At 40.5% G+C, this 17,218-nt stretch overlaps 1 protein-coding gene across 3 annotated transcripts in view; it reads left to right on the top strand.

The window, feature by feature from the left end:
- The window catches only part of FRMD3 (FERM domain containing 3), a 325,040-nt gene that overhangs the window by 266,437 nt on the left and 41,385 nt on the right, over positions 1-17,218 (top strand). Inside the window, exon 1 of one of the 3 annotated variants that reach the window (XM_065947121.1) lies at positions 15,834-16,094. The exons of the other annotated variants lie outside the window; for them this stretch is intronic. Within the exon in view, the coding sequence (XP_065803193.1) occupies positions 15,968-16,094 (127 nt within the window). The 5' untranslated portion in view covers positions 15,834-15,967. Of the gene's footprint in view, positions 1-15,833; positions 16,095-17,218 lie in introns of those variants that run through there. 3 annotated transcript variants of the gene reach the window in all.

Raw genomic sequence — 17,218 nt, 5'->3', positions numbered from 1 at the left:
AGATGCTGTGTCACTCTTGCTGAATTGTTCTGCGGTTGCCCAGAGTCCCCGATTTACACGAGTGCTGGACTCTACTTTCTTTTTGTCACTGTTGTTGTTATTGTTTCAGTGTCCTTCACATTCTTTTTTTAAAATTTATTTTACTGACGTATAGTTGATTTACAGTGTTGTTAATTTCTTCTGTACAGCAAGGTTACTCATTATACATCTATATTATTTTTCATATTTTTTCCATTCTGATTTAGTACAGGACACTGAATATAGTTCCCTGTGCTATACAGTAGAACCTTGTTGTCTACCCATCGTATATATAATAGTTTGCATCTGCTAATCCCAAGCTCCCAATCCATCCTGCCCTCCACCACAAGTGTGTTCACTGTGTCTGTGAGCCTGTTTTGTAGATAGGTTCATTTGTGCCATATTTCAGATTCCACATATAAGTGATATCATACGGGATTTGTCTTTCTTTGTCTGACTTACTTCACTTAGTATGCTCATCTCTAGGCTCATCCATGTTGCTGCAAATGGAATTCTTTCATTCTTTTCTATGGCCAAGTAGTATTCCATTACCTTTACATATGTACCACATCTTCTTTATCCATTCATCTGTTGATGGACAGTTAGGCTGTTTCCATGTCTTCACTGTTATGAAAAATGCTAAAAAAAAAAAAAAAAAGAAAGAAAAGAAAAATGCTGCTATAAGTACATGGGTGCATGCATCTTTTCAAAGAATATTTTTGTTCAGATATATACCTAGGAGTGAGATGGACTCTACTTTCTGAGTGTATGCAGGACACAACGTTAGTGGGGATCCTCTGGTATTAGGAAGAGCACTGGATAGAGATTTTAGAGGGCTGGAGTTCATTCATTCACTTGATAAGTATTTACTTCTTCTCTGGAGCATGCTGGACACTGGCAGTACCTGGATCTTATTTCCTCTTTTAAAAACAAGATGAGATGGCTTCTAAGTTTTCTCCACACTCTGTCCTTCACTGGTGCTTCCCCACATTCCCGCTCTTCTTAATGACATATTTTTGGATCATTCATCATTACCTCAGAAAAGAAAAAGTATAAATATCTTTTTAAATGTGGTTAATGAAACAGTAAGCATGTGGCACAATGGTCTATAAAAGCAGGGTTACATTTTTTTTTTCTTTTTTTGTAAATTGTACACTTCCAGCATGAAATTGAAAATTAATAGCAACTAGCTTAAAAGGGAATATAAAATGAACACTTCTCGCTTAAAAGAGCCCTTACATCCTTTAATGTCTCCTCCTAGAAAAGAAGTCCAATTTGAAACTTTTTAACCCCCCAATCTCCACTTCAGCACACAAAAAATTTTTTAAATGGGCCAATGCTCTGGCTGAAAGAGAAATAAATAGGGTTATGAGGATGACCCATGTGATAACCTGAACACAGAATGGACTTTGCCATTAAAGGAAGGAATATCCCATGTTAGAAAAAAGAAAACAGCTCTTGTGATCTCTGGGTTCATCAGTTCCTGCCTGAGGCCCTCTGCTGCAGCTGACTTGGTCCCTAAATGCAGGCTTAGCTCCACCCCTGACTCCAGACCGATCCCACCCTACTCTGGGAGGGGATGAATAAGATGAAGCCCAGCTCTGTGGCTCAGGCTGTGAGTCTTGCTTTCTCTATTACCCCGCCTGGCCTTCTCCTGGTCCATATGCCAGCCTTGCTCCCTTCCCTGCCCTCGTGGTGGCCTGGGTAACCTATGCCTCCACGACCTTGAAGGCCCGTCTCCCTGGGGCTGGACCATACTTTGCTGGTAGACAGCTGCATGGAGCTCCCTTCCTGTCTCATGCCTCTCAGGGCAATGTTCTGTTCTTCCCCAAAACACTTTTTCCCAGCACTGGCCCCATCTTGAGTAGATGGGTCTGATTTTAAATGCCCATCTTCTCTGGTTAATCTTCTCCTACTGGCCAGTGGTGTTATGAAATACAAAACTGTCAGATCCATCAGCAGAATCCTATTCACTTTTAAATACACCCCGGAATCATGGCCACTGCCCCATGCTGGCTTCAGGCACTCTTGTTTCCCTCAGGAGATAACAATAGTTCTGCTTCTGCACTGTCCCCCTGCCCCCACCCATGTTTTTCACACAGCAACCAGGGTGATCTTTTACAAGTGGAACTTGTATCTAGTTAGGTTCAGATCTGAGCTCTTCACTTTGGCCCCTGAGGTTCATGCTTGGCCCTCTACCCACCCTTAGACCATTTTCTACTGCTTTCCTCTTGAATCTCCGTGTTCCTACCACGCTGGTCCTCTGAGTTTGTGGCCACCACAGGGTCTTTGCACAACTGCTATATCTACCTAGAAGGGCCTCTCCTTTGATCTTTGCATAATCGGCTGTTTCTTTAAGTCTTAGCTCAAGGTTCAGCTCCCTGGAAACCATAAGTACCCAATTCTGAGTGGTTCTCTAAACCTAAGAGAGAACCATTTGTTCTCTCTTACGCCACCTCCTGTTTGATTTTCATCAGTGTTCAGCACTTTTAAGCACTTTCTAACTTACTTATTTGTCCTGTTTGTTGACTGTCTTCCTTAACTAAAACGTTAGCTCCATGATAGCAAAAACTTTGCCTGCCTTATTCCCACATTATACCCACCACTTAGAGATGTTCTGATACACAGTAGGAGCTAAATTAATGCTTGCCAAATCAGTGAACAAATGAATGAATGAATTTTAAATGCAACTAGGACAGCCTTTGTTTATGTAAAATAAAGTCTATAAGGAGAATGATTTCCTAGGATTAGGGTTTGCCAGAAGTCAAACATGTTTTGTTTTGTTTTTAATCTGAAATCAAAAGTCATAGTATATATAGTCATTGTAAAAAATTTGGAAAATACAGAAGCCACAGATCCAAAATTTAAAAGGAATCTGAAATCCCCTATGTTCAAGCTATGGTATTCTTTGTTTTTGTTCAGTCACTAAGGCATGTCCAGCTCTTTGCGACCCCATGGACTGCAGAACACCAGGCTTCCCTGTCCTTCACTAAATCCTGGAGTTTGCTTAAACTCATGAACATTGAGTCGGTGATGCCATCCAACCATCTCATCCTCTGTCACCACCTTTTCCTCCTGCCCTCAATCTTTCCCAGTATCAGGGTCTTTTCCCATCAGTCGGTTCTTCGCATCAGGTGACCAAAGTATTGACACTTCAGCTTCAGCATCAGTCCTTCCAATGAATATTCAGGGTTGGTTTCCTTTAGAATGGACTGGTTTGATCTCCTTGCTGTCCAAAGGACTCTCAAGAGTTTTCTCCAGTACCACATTTCAAAAGCATCAGTTCTTTGGTGCTCAGCCTTCTTTATGGTCCAATTCTCACATCTGTACATGACCACTAGAAAAACCAAGAAGCAAGAACTAAAATCCTACAGCCTTCAGAATGAAAACCACAGTCACAGAGAGCTAATCAAAATGATCACATGGATCACAGCCTCAGCCTTGTGAAACTCAATGAAGCCATGAGCCATGCCGTGCAGGGCCACCCGTGACAGACAGGTCATGGTGGAGAGTTCTGACTACACATGGTCCCCTGGAGAAGGAAATGGCAAACCACTCCAGTATTCTTGCCTTGAGAACCCCACGAACAGTATGAAAAGTCAAAAAATAATTGTGGTATGAATGTATATAATCCATCTATATATTTTTAATAAATATCAGAATACACTAGATATACTGTTTTGTAATCTTCTTTTTCACTTATTAAAATATAACATGACATATCTCTGTGACACTAAATAGTCCCCTACAATTTTAATTTTTTATTTATTAATCTTTATTATAGTTGCTTTACAATGTTGTGTCCGTGTCTACTGCACAACAAAGTGAATCAGCTGTACATACACACACAGCCCCTCTTTTTTTGAATTTTCTTCCCATTTAGGTCACCACAGAGCATTGAGTAGAGCTCTCTGTTGTTATTAGTCATCTATCTTATGATAGTAGTGTATGTGTGACAATCTCAATCCAAATTCCTCCCACTCCTCCTTCCCCCTTGGTATCCATACTCTGTCCTCTATGTCTGTGTCTCTATTGCTGCTTTGCAAATAAATTCATCTATGTCATTTTTCTAGATTCCACATATAAGCGATATTATACAATACTTGTTTTTCTCTTTCTGACTTATACAAAAATAAACTCAAAATGGATTAAAGACCCAAATGTAAGGCCAGACACTGTAAAACTCCTAGAGGAAAACATAGGCAGAACACTCTATGACATAAATCATAGCAAAATCTTTTTTCAACCCACCTCCTAGAGTAATGAAAACAAAAACAAACAAGTGGGACCTAATTAAACTTAAAAGCTTTTACACAGCAAAGGAAACCATAAATAAGAAAAAAAGACAGCCCTCAGAATGGGAGAAAATATTTGCAAATAAAGCAAATGCAAAGGATTAATCTCCAAACTATACAAACAACTCATCCAGTTCAATATCAAAAAAATAAACAACCCAATCAAAAAATGGGCAAAAGACCTAAATAGACATTTCTGCCAAGAAGACATACAGATGGTCAACAAACGCATGAAAAGATGCTCAACATCACTAATTATTAGAGAAATGCAAATCGAAACTACAATGAGGCATCACCTCACAATGGTCAGAATGGCCATTGTAAAAAAACATACAAACAATAAATGCTGGAAAGGGTGTGGAGAAAAGGGAACCCTCCTACACTGCTGATGGGAATGTAAACTGGCACAGCCACTATGGAAAACTGTTTGGAGGTTCCCTAAAAAACTAAAAATAGAACTACCAAATGATTCAGCAATCCCAACCCTGGGCATACATCTGAAGAAAATCACGGTTCAAAAGATACATGCACTCCAATGTTCACTGCAGCACTATTCACAATAGCCAGGACATAGAAGCAACCTAAAGGTCCATAAACATAGGAATGGATGAAGAAGATGTGGTACATATATACAATGGGATATTACTCAGCCATAAAAAGGAACAAAACTGTGCCATTTGCAGAGACATGGATGGACCTAGAGACTACCATGCAGAGTGAAATAAGTCACCATTTTAACATACATACCTTATTAATCACATAAATATACAAAAGTATCTTTCATTCTCCTACCTCCCACCAAATTATATATATGAATGTCTCTTATTGTAGCTTTACAAAACTATAAAGTGGTTTAGAGTGGCTAGACATTTTTCTTGCATTTCTTGCATTTCTCATCTTGAGCATATAATTAAAATGCAAGAGAGAGAGGCTCCTGGTGCTGTGTTAGGCGAAGGACTGAGACCTGATGCCTCTAGCTCCTTGGTTACAGAGCAGCAACATGAGGAGTCCATAGTTCCAGAAGAGCCTGGTTTTTTCCCAACAGAGAGGCACAGATGCCTGATTCTTAATACCATTTGTAAAGCTGTTGGGAAATATGGAAAAAAAATAGAACTCCATTTATTAATGCAGCCCAATTCAATTTCCTCTACTCAGACAATAATGGTTTATCTGTAATGGTGACTTGTGCCTGGAGGGAGTGAAATAATACAGCAGAAGTGATGAGAAAACAAATTCACCCTGCACAGAGGCAAGGGAAATAGGCTCTTGCTTGAGAGTCCTAAACAGACCAAAGGCAGCTGTGCTAATGGGCCAGTAAGGACAGCATTGTCACCTATTTCTCCCAGGAAAACCTCTGGGCACCTGTGTTGGCATGTGACAAAACCGCACTGTGAATAAATTGCCTTGATACATCTAAGTTATGGAACATCTCAAAATTTTAAGTCCTGGGTTTGACCATGATAGGGGAAAAGCTCTTTATTTATATGGAAGGAAAAATCTGAATTATAGGTCGTCTTAATCAGAGAGATGGCTTAAATTCTTCTCCAGGGAAATTCCTCATACATTTTTTTGAAGAATGCATTATAGTTGTGAAATTCCTAGTCACTGTCCAACGTCTGTGGGAGATTTTCATCTGGTTTCATGTATGAACAGCGCTGGAAGGTTTCCTTTATGTTACCGCCATCCTATAGAGGGTATCTATAGGCATTCAGGCCATATATTTATTCACAGCGTTTTAAGTGTGCTATGGGCCAGTGAATAAGAGGGGAATGGACAACTCTGCATCTGCACAATCGATGGGTGGCTTGTTGGGTGATGACGCCCATGGGGTACCTTGTTGCTGTCAGCGAATGCTACCTGACCCTTGCAGATTAGGTCTCTTATCTCACACTCTCCTCTCCTTGTGACCCCTTCAGTTTTCCTTTTACTTAGAGTGTGGATCCTTTTGTGCAGTCTGCAGTTAGGGGAGGTCTTTCTGTCTTGGAGAATGGTTTGTGAGATTTACAGTTAAGTCTTTGTGGTGGTGGTTTTATTGTTGGGTGGGTTAAGTTTGCTATCTGGGCTGAGGATCAAGAAAAGGCTTCCAGGACTTTTGTGAGCACGGGTTAATTAATCAATTAGTATTTTAAAACACTGTCTTAACCACCACTGGAAGACAGTAAAACTTGCTTTTCACTGGTGTTGGAAATGGAGACCACTGAACTTGGAATAAGGAGACAGGATTCAAGGTGCAGTGTTTTCACTGATGAGAGCGACCTTGACCTTCTCTGTTTCTCCTGAATTAGCCTCCTTGTATTAGTGCTCAGCCCCACGCTACCACCCTGCACTCTCCTCTGCTTGTTGGCCACCTCCACTTGGATGCCGTGTAATAGCTGACAGATAACCCATTAAACTTAATGGGCTTACAACTACCCTCATGTTCTCTTCCTTCCTCAAATCCCAGTCTCCAAATTGCCCCTTCTCTGATTTGGTTAATGACAGAATGTCCATGAAGTTGCCCCAGCCAGAGACCCGGAAGCCATCCTTGCCTTGATACCCCTCCCATGCCTGCATCGACTTGGCCACCACTGTCAAGTCTACCCAGGAGTAACTGGCATTGCCCTAACTCTTCAGCCTGCTGTGACAGCTTCATTCCAGGTTCCCTCTTCTCTCTCTGGGGACACTGCAGTATCTTCCTTATTGATCTTCATCTAACCCACCCTCTAAACTCCTGCTGGAGCCATCACCCTTATTAGAACTAGTTTCTAGAACCTTCCCCATTGACTGTGGAGCAGAGTGCAGCCCTGAAAGGTGTTCATGGCTCCTCACAATCTGGTCCACACTCACCATATTTCCCTCCATTGGTCCTGCCTGACCCTCTCCTCATTCTGTGGCTGCAGCTCTCCACCCACCCCCCACCCAGTACTGCAGACCCACACAGGATCCTCTCTGCTGTTTCCTTTGCTGGGGCTGCTCTTCCAACTTTCCTCTGCTCCACCGGCTCAGTCCGTACTGTTTTGTCAAGTGGCTCCTCCCCTATGACATGCTCCTGGCTCTGAAGAAAGTACTAATAGCTTTCTTTTCTTTCATTCTTGCATTTATTCTTCTTTTTATCTTTATTGAGATATAATTATATATAACCGTGTATAAATTTAAGATGTACAGTGTATTGATTTGATACATTTATATGGTACAAAATGATGATCACCATAGAGTTAGCTAACACTTCCCTCCCATTTCTTTCTTTTGGTGAGAACATAATATCGACTCTAAGCAATATTTAAGTATAGAATATTGCATTATTAGCTATAATCACCATACTGTACATTAGATCCCCAGATCTCATTAATCTAACAACTGTAAGTTTGTATCCTTTGACAAACATTTCCACATCCCCACTCCCACAGCTCCTGGTAACTATCACTCTGCTGTCCATTTCTCTGGAGGTGCCACTTATATTTGAGTCTGGTCTAACTGCATGCCCCTCCCTGCACAATGCCTGGGATCTTCTCACTAAAGGGTGGATGGTTAATGGAAGGGGAGCCATTCTAGCTGAATTTTCTGTTCCTGACCCTAAGCCCTAAGATTACATATAAGCCATGCTATGGAATAAAACAAAAAATTCGGAGTTCTAACCTGCTTCCACTGAGAACTCGTAAGTACAATGCACATTAGGCTTTTTGTGTCATTTAAAAATAACTTGTTAGTTTTCTATATTCTTTGCTCTACTTCTATTTTTTGAGTATGCAAACATTTCCCTATTCAAACAGAGTATGCTCATTTTAAACATTTTGTTCAGAAATGTTATAGTCAATTTTGGAGGGGCAGGGACTAAATTCATTCTTTGGAAGACAGAGGTAGTAGCCCAGCAGTACATCTGTCTTGTCATGAACATGTTTTTTTAACTTTTATTTCTTATGGAAAGCTGACTGTTTGGCATGATATGCTCTTTCTTGTTTGTAGATAAGATGCAGATGCACATCTTATTGGAAAGTTAGGAAAACATGAGGAATTGTGGGAAGTTGTTAGAGCTGTCAGCAGGCCTTGTGATTCTCAGTCTTCAGCGGGTCCTTCATGACTTTTCTGGTTGGCAGAAGAGATTTTGAAATACAGGCTGGGATGCCCATTTCCTTGTAGCTAGAGCATCTCATGCTACTTCTCAGGCTTTCATAGAGTTAGTCTTATCCTGCCCCTCACCTCACTGTGGGTGTCATTCCTCTTTGATTTAACTGATAGAATCTGGAATACCAGAAAATGAAAAGAGAAAGAATCCTAGAAGACAAAACATTAAGCTCATTCCCTTCAAAAGTTAATACCTTTTCTTCTGAAGCTCTAGGGAAGTTTCCAGCATCGTACTTTGGAACCTAACTGGGAAGGTAATTTAAGCAAATGCTGTGTATCGTTCTTCATCTTTAGATTTTCCATTAAGTATGTGAAACCAGTCCTTAGTTGTTAAGATTCTGTGTCCATGAGAAATTATCACTAAGCTTTTGTTCTAAATTTATGAGCTAAAGATTCCAAGAAAATCCCTGCTGGGTATGTCTGAAAGAAGCTATCTGACAGTTTTAAGTGAGTGAAGTGAACAGATTAGTGTTTTAAAAAACTTACTTTGTATTTAGATGCCCTGAGATGGATGTGTCAGAGGGTGAGAGGGTAGCTGCATCAGATTCCAAAGAAGTTGCTAGGACTAGGAAGTGGGTGAGGAAGAAGAATTAGAAGGTGGAATTGACAGGGTGGGTGACTGTCTAGAAAAAGGGTGATGCTGTGTGTTTGGGGGAGGGTATGATGTTTATTTTCATAGGAAGTAGCTCCTAATCTTTAAACCTCTGTTTCCTTATCTGTAAAATTTATAGATAATAACCCTAGTTAACAGAGCTGTCATGAGTATTAACTGACCCATAGTGATAGAAAATACATTTTTTTTAACTATAAAAATGACAAAGATACTCTGAAAAATAAGATCAGCATCCGCAAGAGAATGTATATTAAGGGCTTAGACCAAAGCCTATCATCACTGTAAAGCAAAAGTAATGAAAACGCTGACTTGGGGGCCAGAAAGGAACCCCTAAATAAACTTCTATACAGAAGCATTCAGTATATGATAAGGTACCTTTGCAACACTGGATCCTTCTGTCTCCTCTTCAAATGTAGGGTAAACTATCACCCTAAGGCGATCTTTCCACAACAGCCCCATCTGAAGCTTTACCCCCAAAACCCCACTCCTGCCAAGTTATCAATGATGAATCCTGTTAGCACTCACGTTATCTTGTCTGTGTGTTGGTTTACTTGTTGCACATCTGTCTCACCCTCCAGGATGGGGCCAAGACCACAATCAGGCTCAGACTCAACTGTCTTCCAAGTGTCTGGGCCAGTGCCTAGCACACTGGAGCGCTCAGGGAGTATCTGTTGGATGAAGGAAAGACGAGCCATCCAGTTTGTGAACTGGCTCACATGGATGCAGGCTTGTCTGTGTTCAAGGAGAATCTTCTAAAGCAGCCCTTCGCGGGTACTCTTTCAGAGGAGGAGGGAGGGAGAGCACGGGCAAACAGCTTGCTCAGATCTTGGTAAATCGCACTCAGAAAGTCAGTTGTTTAGTTGCTCAGTTGTGTCTGACTCTTTGCAACCCCATGGACTGCAGCATGCCAGGCTTCCCTGTCCTTCACTGTCTCCTGGAGTTTGCTCAAACTCATATCTATTGAGTCAGTGATGCTATCCAGTCATCTCATCCTCTGTCGCCCCTTCTCCTGCCCTCAATCTTTCCCAGCATCAGGGTCTTTTCCAGTGAGTCAGCTCTTCACATCAGGTGGCCGAAGTATTGGAGCTTCAGCTTCATCATCAGTCCTTCCAATGAATATTCAGAACTGATTTCCTTTAGGATTGATAGGTTGGATCTGCTTGCAGTCCAAGGGACTCTCAAGAGTCTTCTCCAACACCATAGTTCAAAAGCATCGATTAATTCTTCAGTGCTCAGCCTTCTTTATTGTCCAACTCTCACATCCATCCATGACAACTAGAAAAACCACAGCTTTGACGACATGGACCTTTGTCAGGGGAGTGATAGCTCTGATTTTTAATACTGTACAGAAAAAATACAGTTTTAAAAGTTTCAAGACATCACACAGAATGATATATAGCACAACACATTGGTATTTTTGGCTTTGAGGTTAAAATTTCATACTCAATTATGACTTCTCTAGGCCTCACCAACTTGTAAATATTTTAACTATGCTTGCAACCCTTTGAACTTAAAACTCCTCCGGGTCTGGTAGGAAACAGCAAATGTCAGCAGCAATTTTCTCTGGGCTGTCAGCTTTGAGGGACTATTGGGATCTCCTTCACCCATTTCCTGCCTTCTGATAGTTCTCTGCTTCCCTGCACTGTGCAGGTAGTGCTTTTTTGATAATAACTACCACCTAAGATTTATTTTCAACAATATTAATTCTGTAAGTCTGGGGTAAAAAAGTCAGGATCAGAACACCAGGAGGCAAGAAGTGAAAGCAGAGCAGTGTCTGATGGAGCGTCCAGTCTGTTTTTCCTGCCTGTCTAGAAATCATCACCACTGGTCTGAGCAGACAGCAAGAGCACTGTGACACTCCGTCCCCCCTTACGTCTCTCTTACTGTCTCTCCCTCTCTTGTCTGTCCCTCTCTGACACAGGTCGCAAAAGCTCCCTATTTAGAGATGCCACAGTTGTCAGTCTATCGGAAGGTCAGGGAAACAGATGAGTCCTATGTTAGAATCCTCTACAGCAGGAATCGCCAACCTCCAGGATCTAATGCCTGATGATCTCGGGTGCAGCGCATGTAATAATAATAGAAATAAAGTGCACAATAAATGTAATGAGCTTGAGTCATCCTGAAACCATCCCTTCCCATCTGTGGAAAAACTCTCTTCCGTGAAACGGGTCCCTGATACCAGAAAGATTGGGGACCACTGCTCTATAGCAACGAAGTTCATGTGAAGAGTGCTGTCTTTCCCCACAGTGAGGAGAGCCCAGCCGCGCTGTTTGAATTCTGTTTTGTCTGCAGCTGTAATTCTCCAGGAGGTTTATTGGCCCATCTCCCACCACTGCATGTGATGACTGGCCCCACCCAGCAGGACTCTTGTGTTACAGGGAGGAGGCACTCAACGAGTGCTTCATCTGATAAGGGAGATAATAAGAGGAAGAGTATCCAATATGCCAAAGCGTCTTACACATTTTCAGGGTTTTTTTCCATGAGTTACTATAATTTGAGACTCATGACCATTTCTTTGAAATGGATAGGACAGATAATGTTGTCTCATTTTACAAAGGAGGAAATTGAATTACACAAATGATTGACTACCTGGTCGAATAGCCCTATCACTTAGTGGTGCTGGGAACTGCTTCCATTTCTTATATTCTTTATATACCCAAGAATATACCCATTGTATCACAAAATATTTTATAACATTAATATGTTTCATTATATGATAAATATGTTACAGTGCCAAGGATTTTCACATAATTAGACATCAAATAAATTTAGGCATCAAATAAACTGAGATACAATAAAGTATCAAGTAACTGATACTTGATGTCTAAATTTATTATGAAGAACATTTAATGTGTGTAATAACTTTTTATTATCTTCCTAATGGGAGCTAGCAGTCAGCTAAAATTTCAGTGAATCTCCATAACTATTTTAACTAAAAGCCAAATCCACTACACCTGTGAAACCTGTTAGTTTTCAAAATAACTAATACGGTAGATGATATTGATGATGATAGAGTTGCTAGCATTTTCTGTGCCCGCTACTTATCAGGCACTCAGTTACATGAATGTCAACATCAGTCCTATTTTACAGGCAGAAAACAACACTTCAACAAGCTTATATAGCTTTCCCGAGGTCACAGAGCTGGTCAGGTAAACTTAACAGCCTGCAATGCTGTTTCCTATTTAGGGAAAAGTAACCAGAAATGTTAGATGGCTGACAGAAGGGAGAAAATCCAGACTATTTAAAATCCTCACTGTCTTTCCCTTGAGTAAAGGAGAGAAAGAAATGAGCATGTGCTGGGGAAAAATCAGTAATTTTTCTTGAGTAATTCCTGTGATAGCCCTTGATCTGAACATGCCTCGTGGATCACCTTCATTAGTCTTCCTAGCAGCCCTGGGAGATAGGTCCTGCCTTTGCTCTGCTCATTTTACAGGCATGGAAACTGAAGTCAGATAAATGGTACAACCAGGATTAGAACCCAGAGGTTGTGCCTTTACTTTTACTATCTGTAACTCCTTTAAGTTTTCCTTCATCAACCAGCAGCCAACACTATGCAAGGCAGTTGATATACACAATCTCATTTTCTTGTCCTAACACCCGGAGGAAATTTATTGCCTCCATTTTCGGATGCCCTAGGGTTCCAAGTCGTGTAGTAGCTCCCAGTCACCCACAAAGCAAAGACAGACTTGTTCCCTTGCCTCAAACCTGTGCCAGCAAGTTTGTCCCCAAAGCAGACGTGAAATCCAGGCTTATGAACAGCTCTTATCATTAAACTCTCTTCCTCTGCTGTGGCTTCTGCCTGATTTATCAGTGTTTCTGGCATCTCATTGTGGAAAATCAATTCCTCTCTTCACACATATCTGCTGCTTTCTTTAGCTTCTTGTCACTGCCCAGACATGCATTCCTGATTCTTCAAACAAACAAGACAAATCTAAACAGGAAGGGTGTTCAAGGGCATCCAAGTGTTGTGCTATTGCTGTCGGGTCTATGAGCGCAGTGCCTAGAGCAAGCACAAGCTTCTTGAGCAGTTTCTCCCAGAATCCTTGGCTTGACTCTGCTTCTCTTTGTTTCATCCTCTTGAAATGTAGCCACACCTCTGGGTAGAACAGGGCAAGGTAGACAGAAGTGGCTGGGATAACATGGGATGCTGGTCCTGCTAGGTTCCTTCCCTCTAAGTAAAAGCTGAAAGTCCCCGAAAAAAGAGGATAAAAGAATCATACTTAAGATCTCTGAAAAGTAACTTAAAGAGTGGGAACAACTTAAAGTAAGAAAAAAATTTTACATGCACGAGATGCAGAATATTTTTTATCATTAGTTATAGTTACTAAAAGGAAAGGAGACACTTCAAAACTATAGTGAAACTTGAAACTTGAGAATTATGAGAATAACTCTCCGTGGAAAAGAACAGATAGAAGGGATGGTGGTCATTTCGTTTCAGGTTTTTTATTTGCTTTTAGGAGTTTTCATTTTGTTTTTTTGTTGTTGCTTTGGGGTTTTTTTTGGGGCGGGGGGGCTGTTTGTTTAGAGTATGCTATCAAGTCACATCATGTTGTCTTTATTTATAATGACAAGCACACAGATTCATCTATATTCCATCCAAATAGGCAAAGGGAGGTGTTCTCAATATCTGAGGCCTCGTCTACTGCCATGCCAGTGAGCCCACATTAATCTTTAAAATCCTTGATCTGTGTTCCCGCACAATATTGATTCATTTGGCACGGGGACTTTCTGATTTGTTTCTCAGTATCCTGAAGATTTTCAGTAGTTTTTCAGGAACTGCTCTTGGTCGCTAGTGAGGAAAGGCCTAGCAGGTACTGTCCCAGGGCCCCACCTCTGTGCAGCCTATCTTTTTATAAATGGGGATTCTGCTCAGAATTATATCAAAAAAGGAATTGCAAAGGGGTGAAAATATTGTGAATTTTTAGGAGTATTTTCCTTTCAAGTGTCAGGTTTGCAAACTGACTAACCCTGGTGAGAGGAGGAACTGCCCTGTTGAAACTGGAACTGATAACCTGTGGTGGGGAGAGGGAGGCCCCTGGGAGATATCTAGCAGTGACCTCCACGCACAGTGCATAGCTGGCTTCCCCATTCTCCCTTATCAAAATTTATAGTCTGGTCTGTAGTGTACATTTTTATATAATTGAGGTCATAGCTGCTTACATAAACTGCTTCTTCCAGTAATCAATATATTGCAAGCTTTCCCCCACATCATTAAACTCCTAAACATACATTTTAATGGATGTACAATATTCCATCACATGTATTTAATCATTTTCCCACTGGAAATTTAGATTGACTTTTTAAAATTTCTTTTCGCTACAGTAAATGACACTCTGAGGAAAATCTTTGTTCATAAATCTTTGTCAACATTTCTCATTATTTCCTCAGGCTAAATTCCTAAAAGTGGAATCTTTGAGTCGACAGATATCATGCTATAAAACTCAATGTATTTTGTTAAACTTTTTTCCAGAAATTCTAGATCAATTTATATTCCCACAGTGAGATATAACAATGCATAATTTCAACTGACTGCTCTGCACATAATGTTTTGTTTTGTTAAGAGAGGAGAAAAAAAAAAGAATATTTTTATTAGAAAATTATCTTTTGCCCTCAGTAGCTATTTAAAAAAGAAAAATGCATACATGCATAATAGTGGGAGGAAAAAATTTTTTCCTCTAAAAATGAAAATGAGAAAATGTACCAGCCAAGAAATAGAACTGAATGATAGTATATGGGGCACAGTTACTAATCAGCTGAAATATTTTCAAATATAGGAATTTTTCAATATTCCTAAAATATTGAAAATATTTTGCTCCCAGAACACTGACTCTGGGATGCAAGTACATTTCATGCTCAGAGGTACAAGTACAGGACTTTCAAAGTCTTGAGAGAGAGAATTAAATTATATTCAGATCCTACATTTGAAACATGAGGTTAGAAGTAGGGGTACCAGCAGCTGTCCTCCTGGGAGACTGTCTTCTTAGTCAACCGATATTAGATGCTTAGGTTCAAATCATGGCTTTGCCACTTACTTTGTGAATTTGGTCAAGTCAGTTACTCTTTCCAGGATGCTGTTTCCTTTTCTATCCAAAAAGGGACATTTTAGCATCCTTGTGAGGACAGAGATAACGCCGTGAGGTCCTCAGCACTTTGTCCAGAGCTGTGCTGTCCAATACGGCAATCTCACGTGGCTGCTGAGCATTGGCAATGCTGCTGTTGTTCGGTCGGTAAGTCGTGTCCTGCTGTTTGCTGAACTGAGACATGCTGTAAGCGTGCAAATGCACACCAATTTCAAAATTAGTACCAAAAAGTATCTAAACTATTTTATTATTTTGATATTGTTACATGGTGCATGATACTAGTTTAGATATCTTGGCTTCAAATAAAACACATCATTAAATTTAATTTTATTTCTTTCACTTTTCAAATGCTTCCTTTTTGTTCTTTAATGTGGCTTGCATTTTATTTTTATTGGAAAGCACTGCTCTAGAACATAATAAAGATTCAAATATTCTTTTAAAGAAATCAAGGTGGGTTGTTTCTCCATCACAGAGTTGCCTGGGTATTGTTTTATTTTTGTGGGGTGGGGGAGGCATTCAGTTCCTAGGACGCTGTAGGACATTGGGCTGGGGTCCTCTGGCCTGGATGGTTTTGAATTGGCTAGGGTAAGGATGTTGTATATTATTTCATTGTTTGTCAGGGGAGTGAGTGGAGAGATTAAAAATAGCATCCCCCTCCCTCCTCTGGCCCCATGCTGATCCCTCCTGAGTTATTTCTGTTGGCTGCATTAGGAGCCTGACATTTGATTCATTCAGTGGGCCCTGCCTCGGTCCTTTAAAACAGAATGGACAGTTAGTGAAAGGTCAAAGCCACTATGGCTGGTGGTAGCTCCCCTGAGCCATGACAGGCAGAGGAGACACGGCGAACTGAAGAAACAGTAATGGCAAAATGCTTGGTCAAGATCCAGACTCGGAGGGGTCTCCGCCTGCAGTTGGTGAATCACTGCACCAGCAATGTGTTTGTCCGTCTGCTGAGACACAGTGCCAAGATCACAGCCAGAAACACGGGTACGTGCCCTGCAGCGGGCTCTGGTCTGCACTCACCCGAGAATGTCAGAAGTCTGTGATAAGGATGAGGAGGAGAAGGAGGGAGAAAGGCAGGGAGGCAGGAAGGAGTGTGCGCAGGCCCTGAGGGAAGATGGGAGGGCTTCAAATGGAGGTCCTGACACTCTCCTTAAGTGAAATGGTAGGAAGTCATCCTAAAGGCTAATGAATTACATGCTAATCAGTAGCTGGGTTAGGAAGGAGGCAGTTGTGGTGTGTCCAATCCATTGGCTCAGGAGTGAGGGATGATTACAGAGATGGCAGGTTGGATGATCAAAATATGCTCCTCCCTCCTTTCATTGTTTAAAGGGTAAGATCTTCAAGTGCGCTTTCCTGGATGAGGCAAGACCCTCCTATATCTTCAAAGTAGAGCTGTCCTAAAGTATGGTCCTGAAATATAGTATCAGTTAAAGAACTGGGATCAAACTGAGGTTCTGCCAGTTTCCTTTTCACTGAAAATATATTTTGTGGTCCTTGGGGAAAATGGGAATATATATATATATATATATATATATGTTTTATATGGTTTTCACCAAATGATTAAAATTTTAAAAATCCTGGGAAATGTCTGGAATTGGCCATACCTCATTCACGTTTGTGGAAATCACTCCTAAGTGAACTTAGTTGTATTTGTATAATGACATAGATAATAGATGATGTGTTCTTATAAGAGATATTTTAAAATATAATTTTATAGAATGTTTTCCTTGACCCTGATGTTCCTGATAGCCAATCTATGTACATTGACATGTAGAATGGATATAGGATTTTTTTAAATCATAAGTGAGATTGTTCAATATATATTATAGTTCTTTTTTTTTCAATTTATCATATGGCATGAAGGACTTTCCATATCAATACATATTAACCTGTATCCTTTTAAAACTGGCTGAATAATATCTTATAGTAAAAACATATCATAATTTATTTAATCACCAAATTATTACTGGAAATTGATATTTCCTGTTTAGTAGTTGTAACAGACATACGCCAAGGAATGTGCATATACAAGTATTTCTCTATATGACAGATTCTTAAAAGCATAACTGCTGATTTGACGGATATACACATTTTAAATTTTGATGGAA

Source organism: Muntiacus reevesi, chromosome 10 (genome assembly GCF_963930625.1).
Source record: "Muntiacus reevesi chromosome 10, mMunRee1.1, whole genome shotgun sequence".
NCBI classification, from domain to species: Eukaryota; Metazoa; Chordata; class Mammalia; order Artiodactyla; family Cervidae; genus Muntiacus; species Muntiacus reevesi.
The sequence above is the reverse complement of the archived record's forward strand: the minus strand, read 5'-3'. Positions and strand labels throughout refer to the sequence as shown.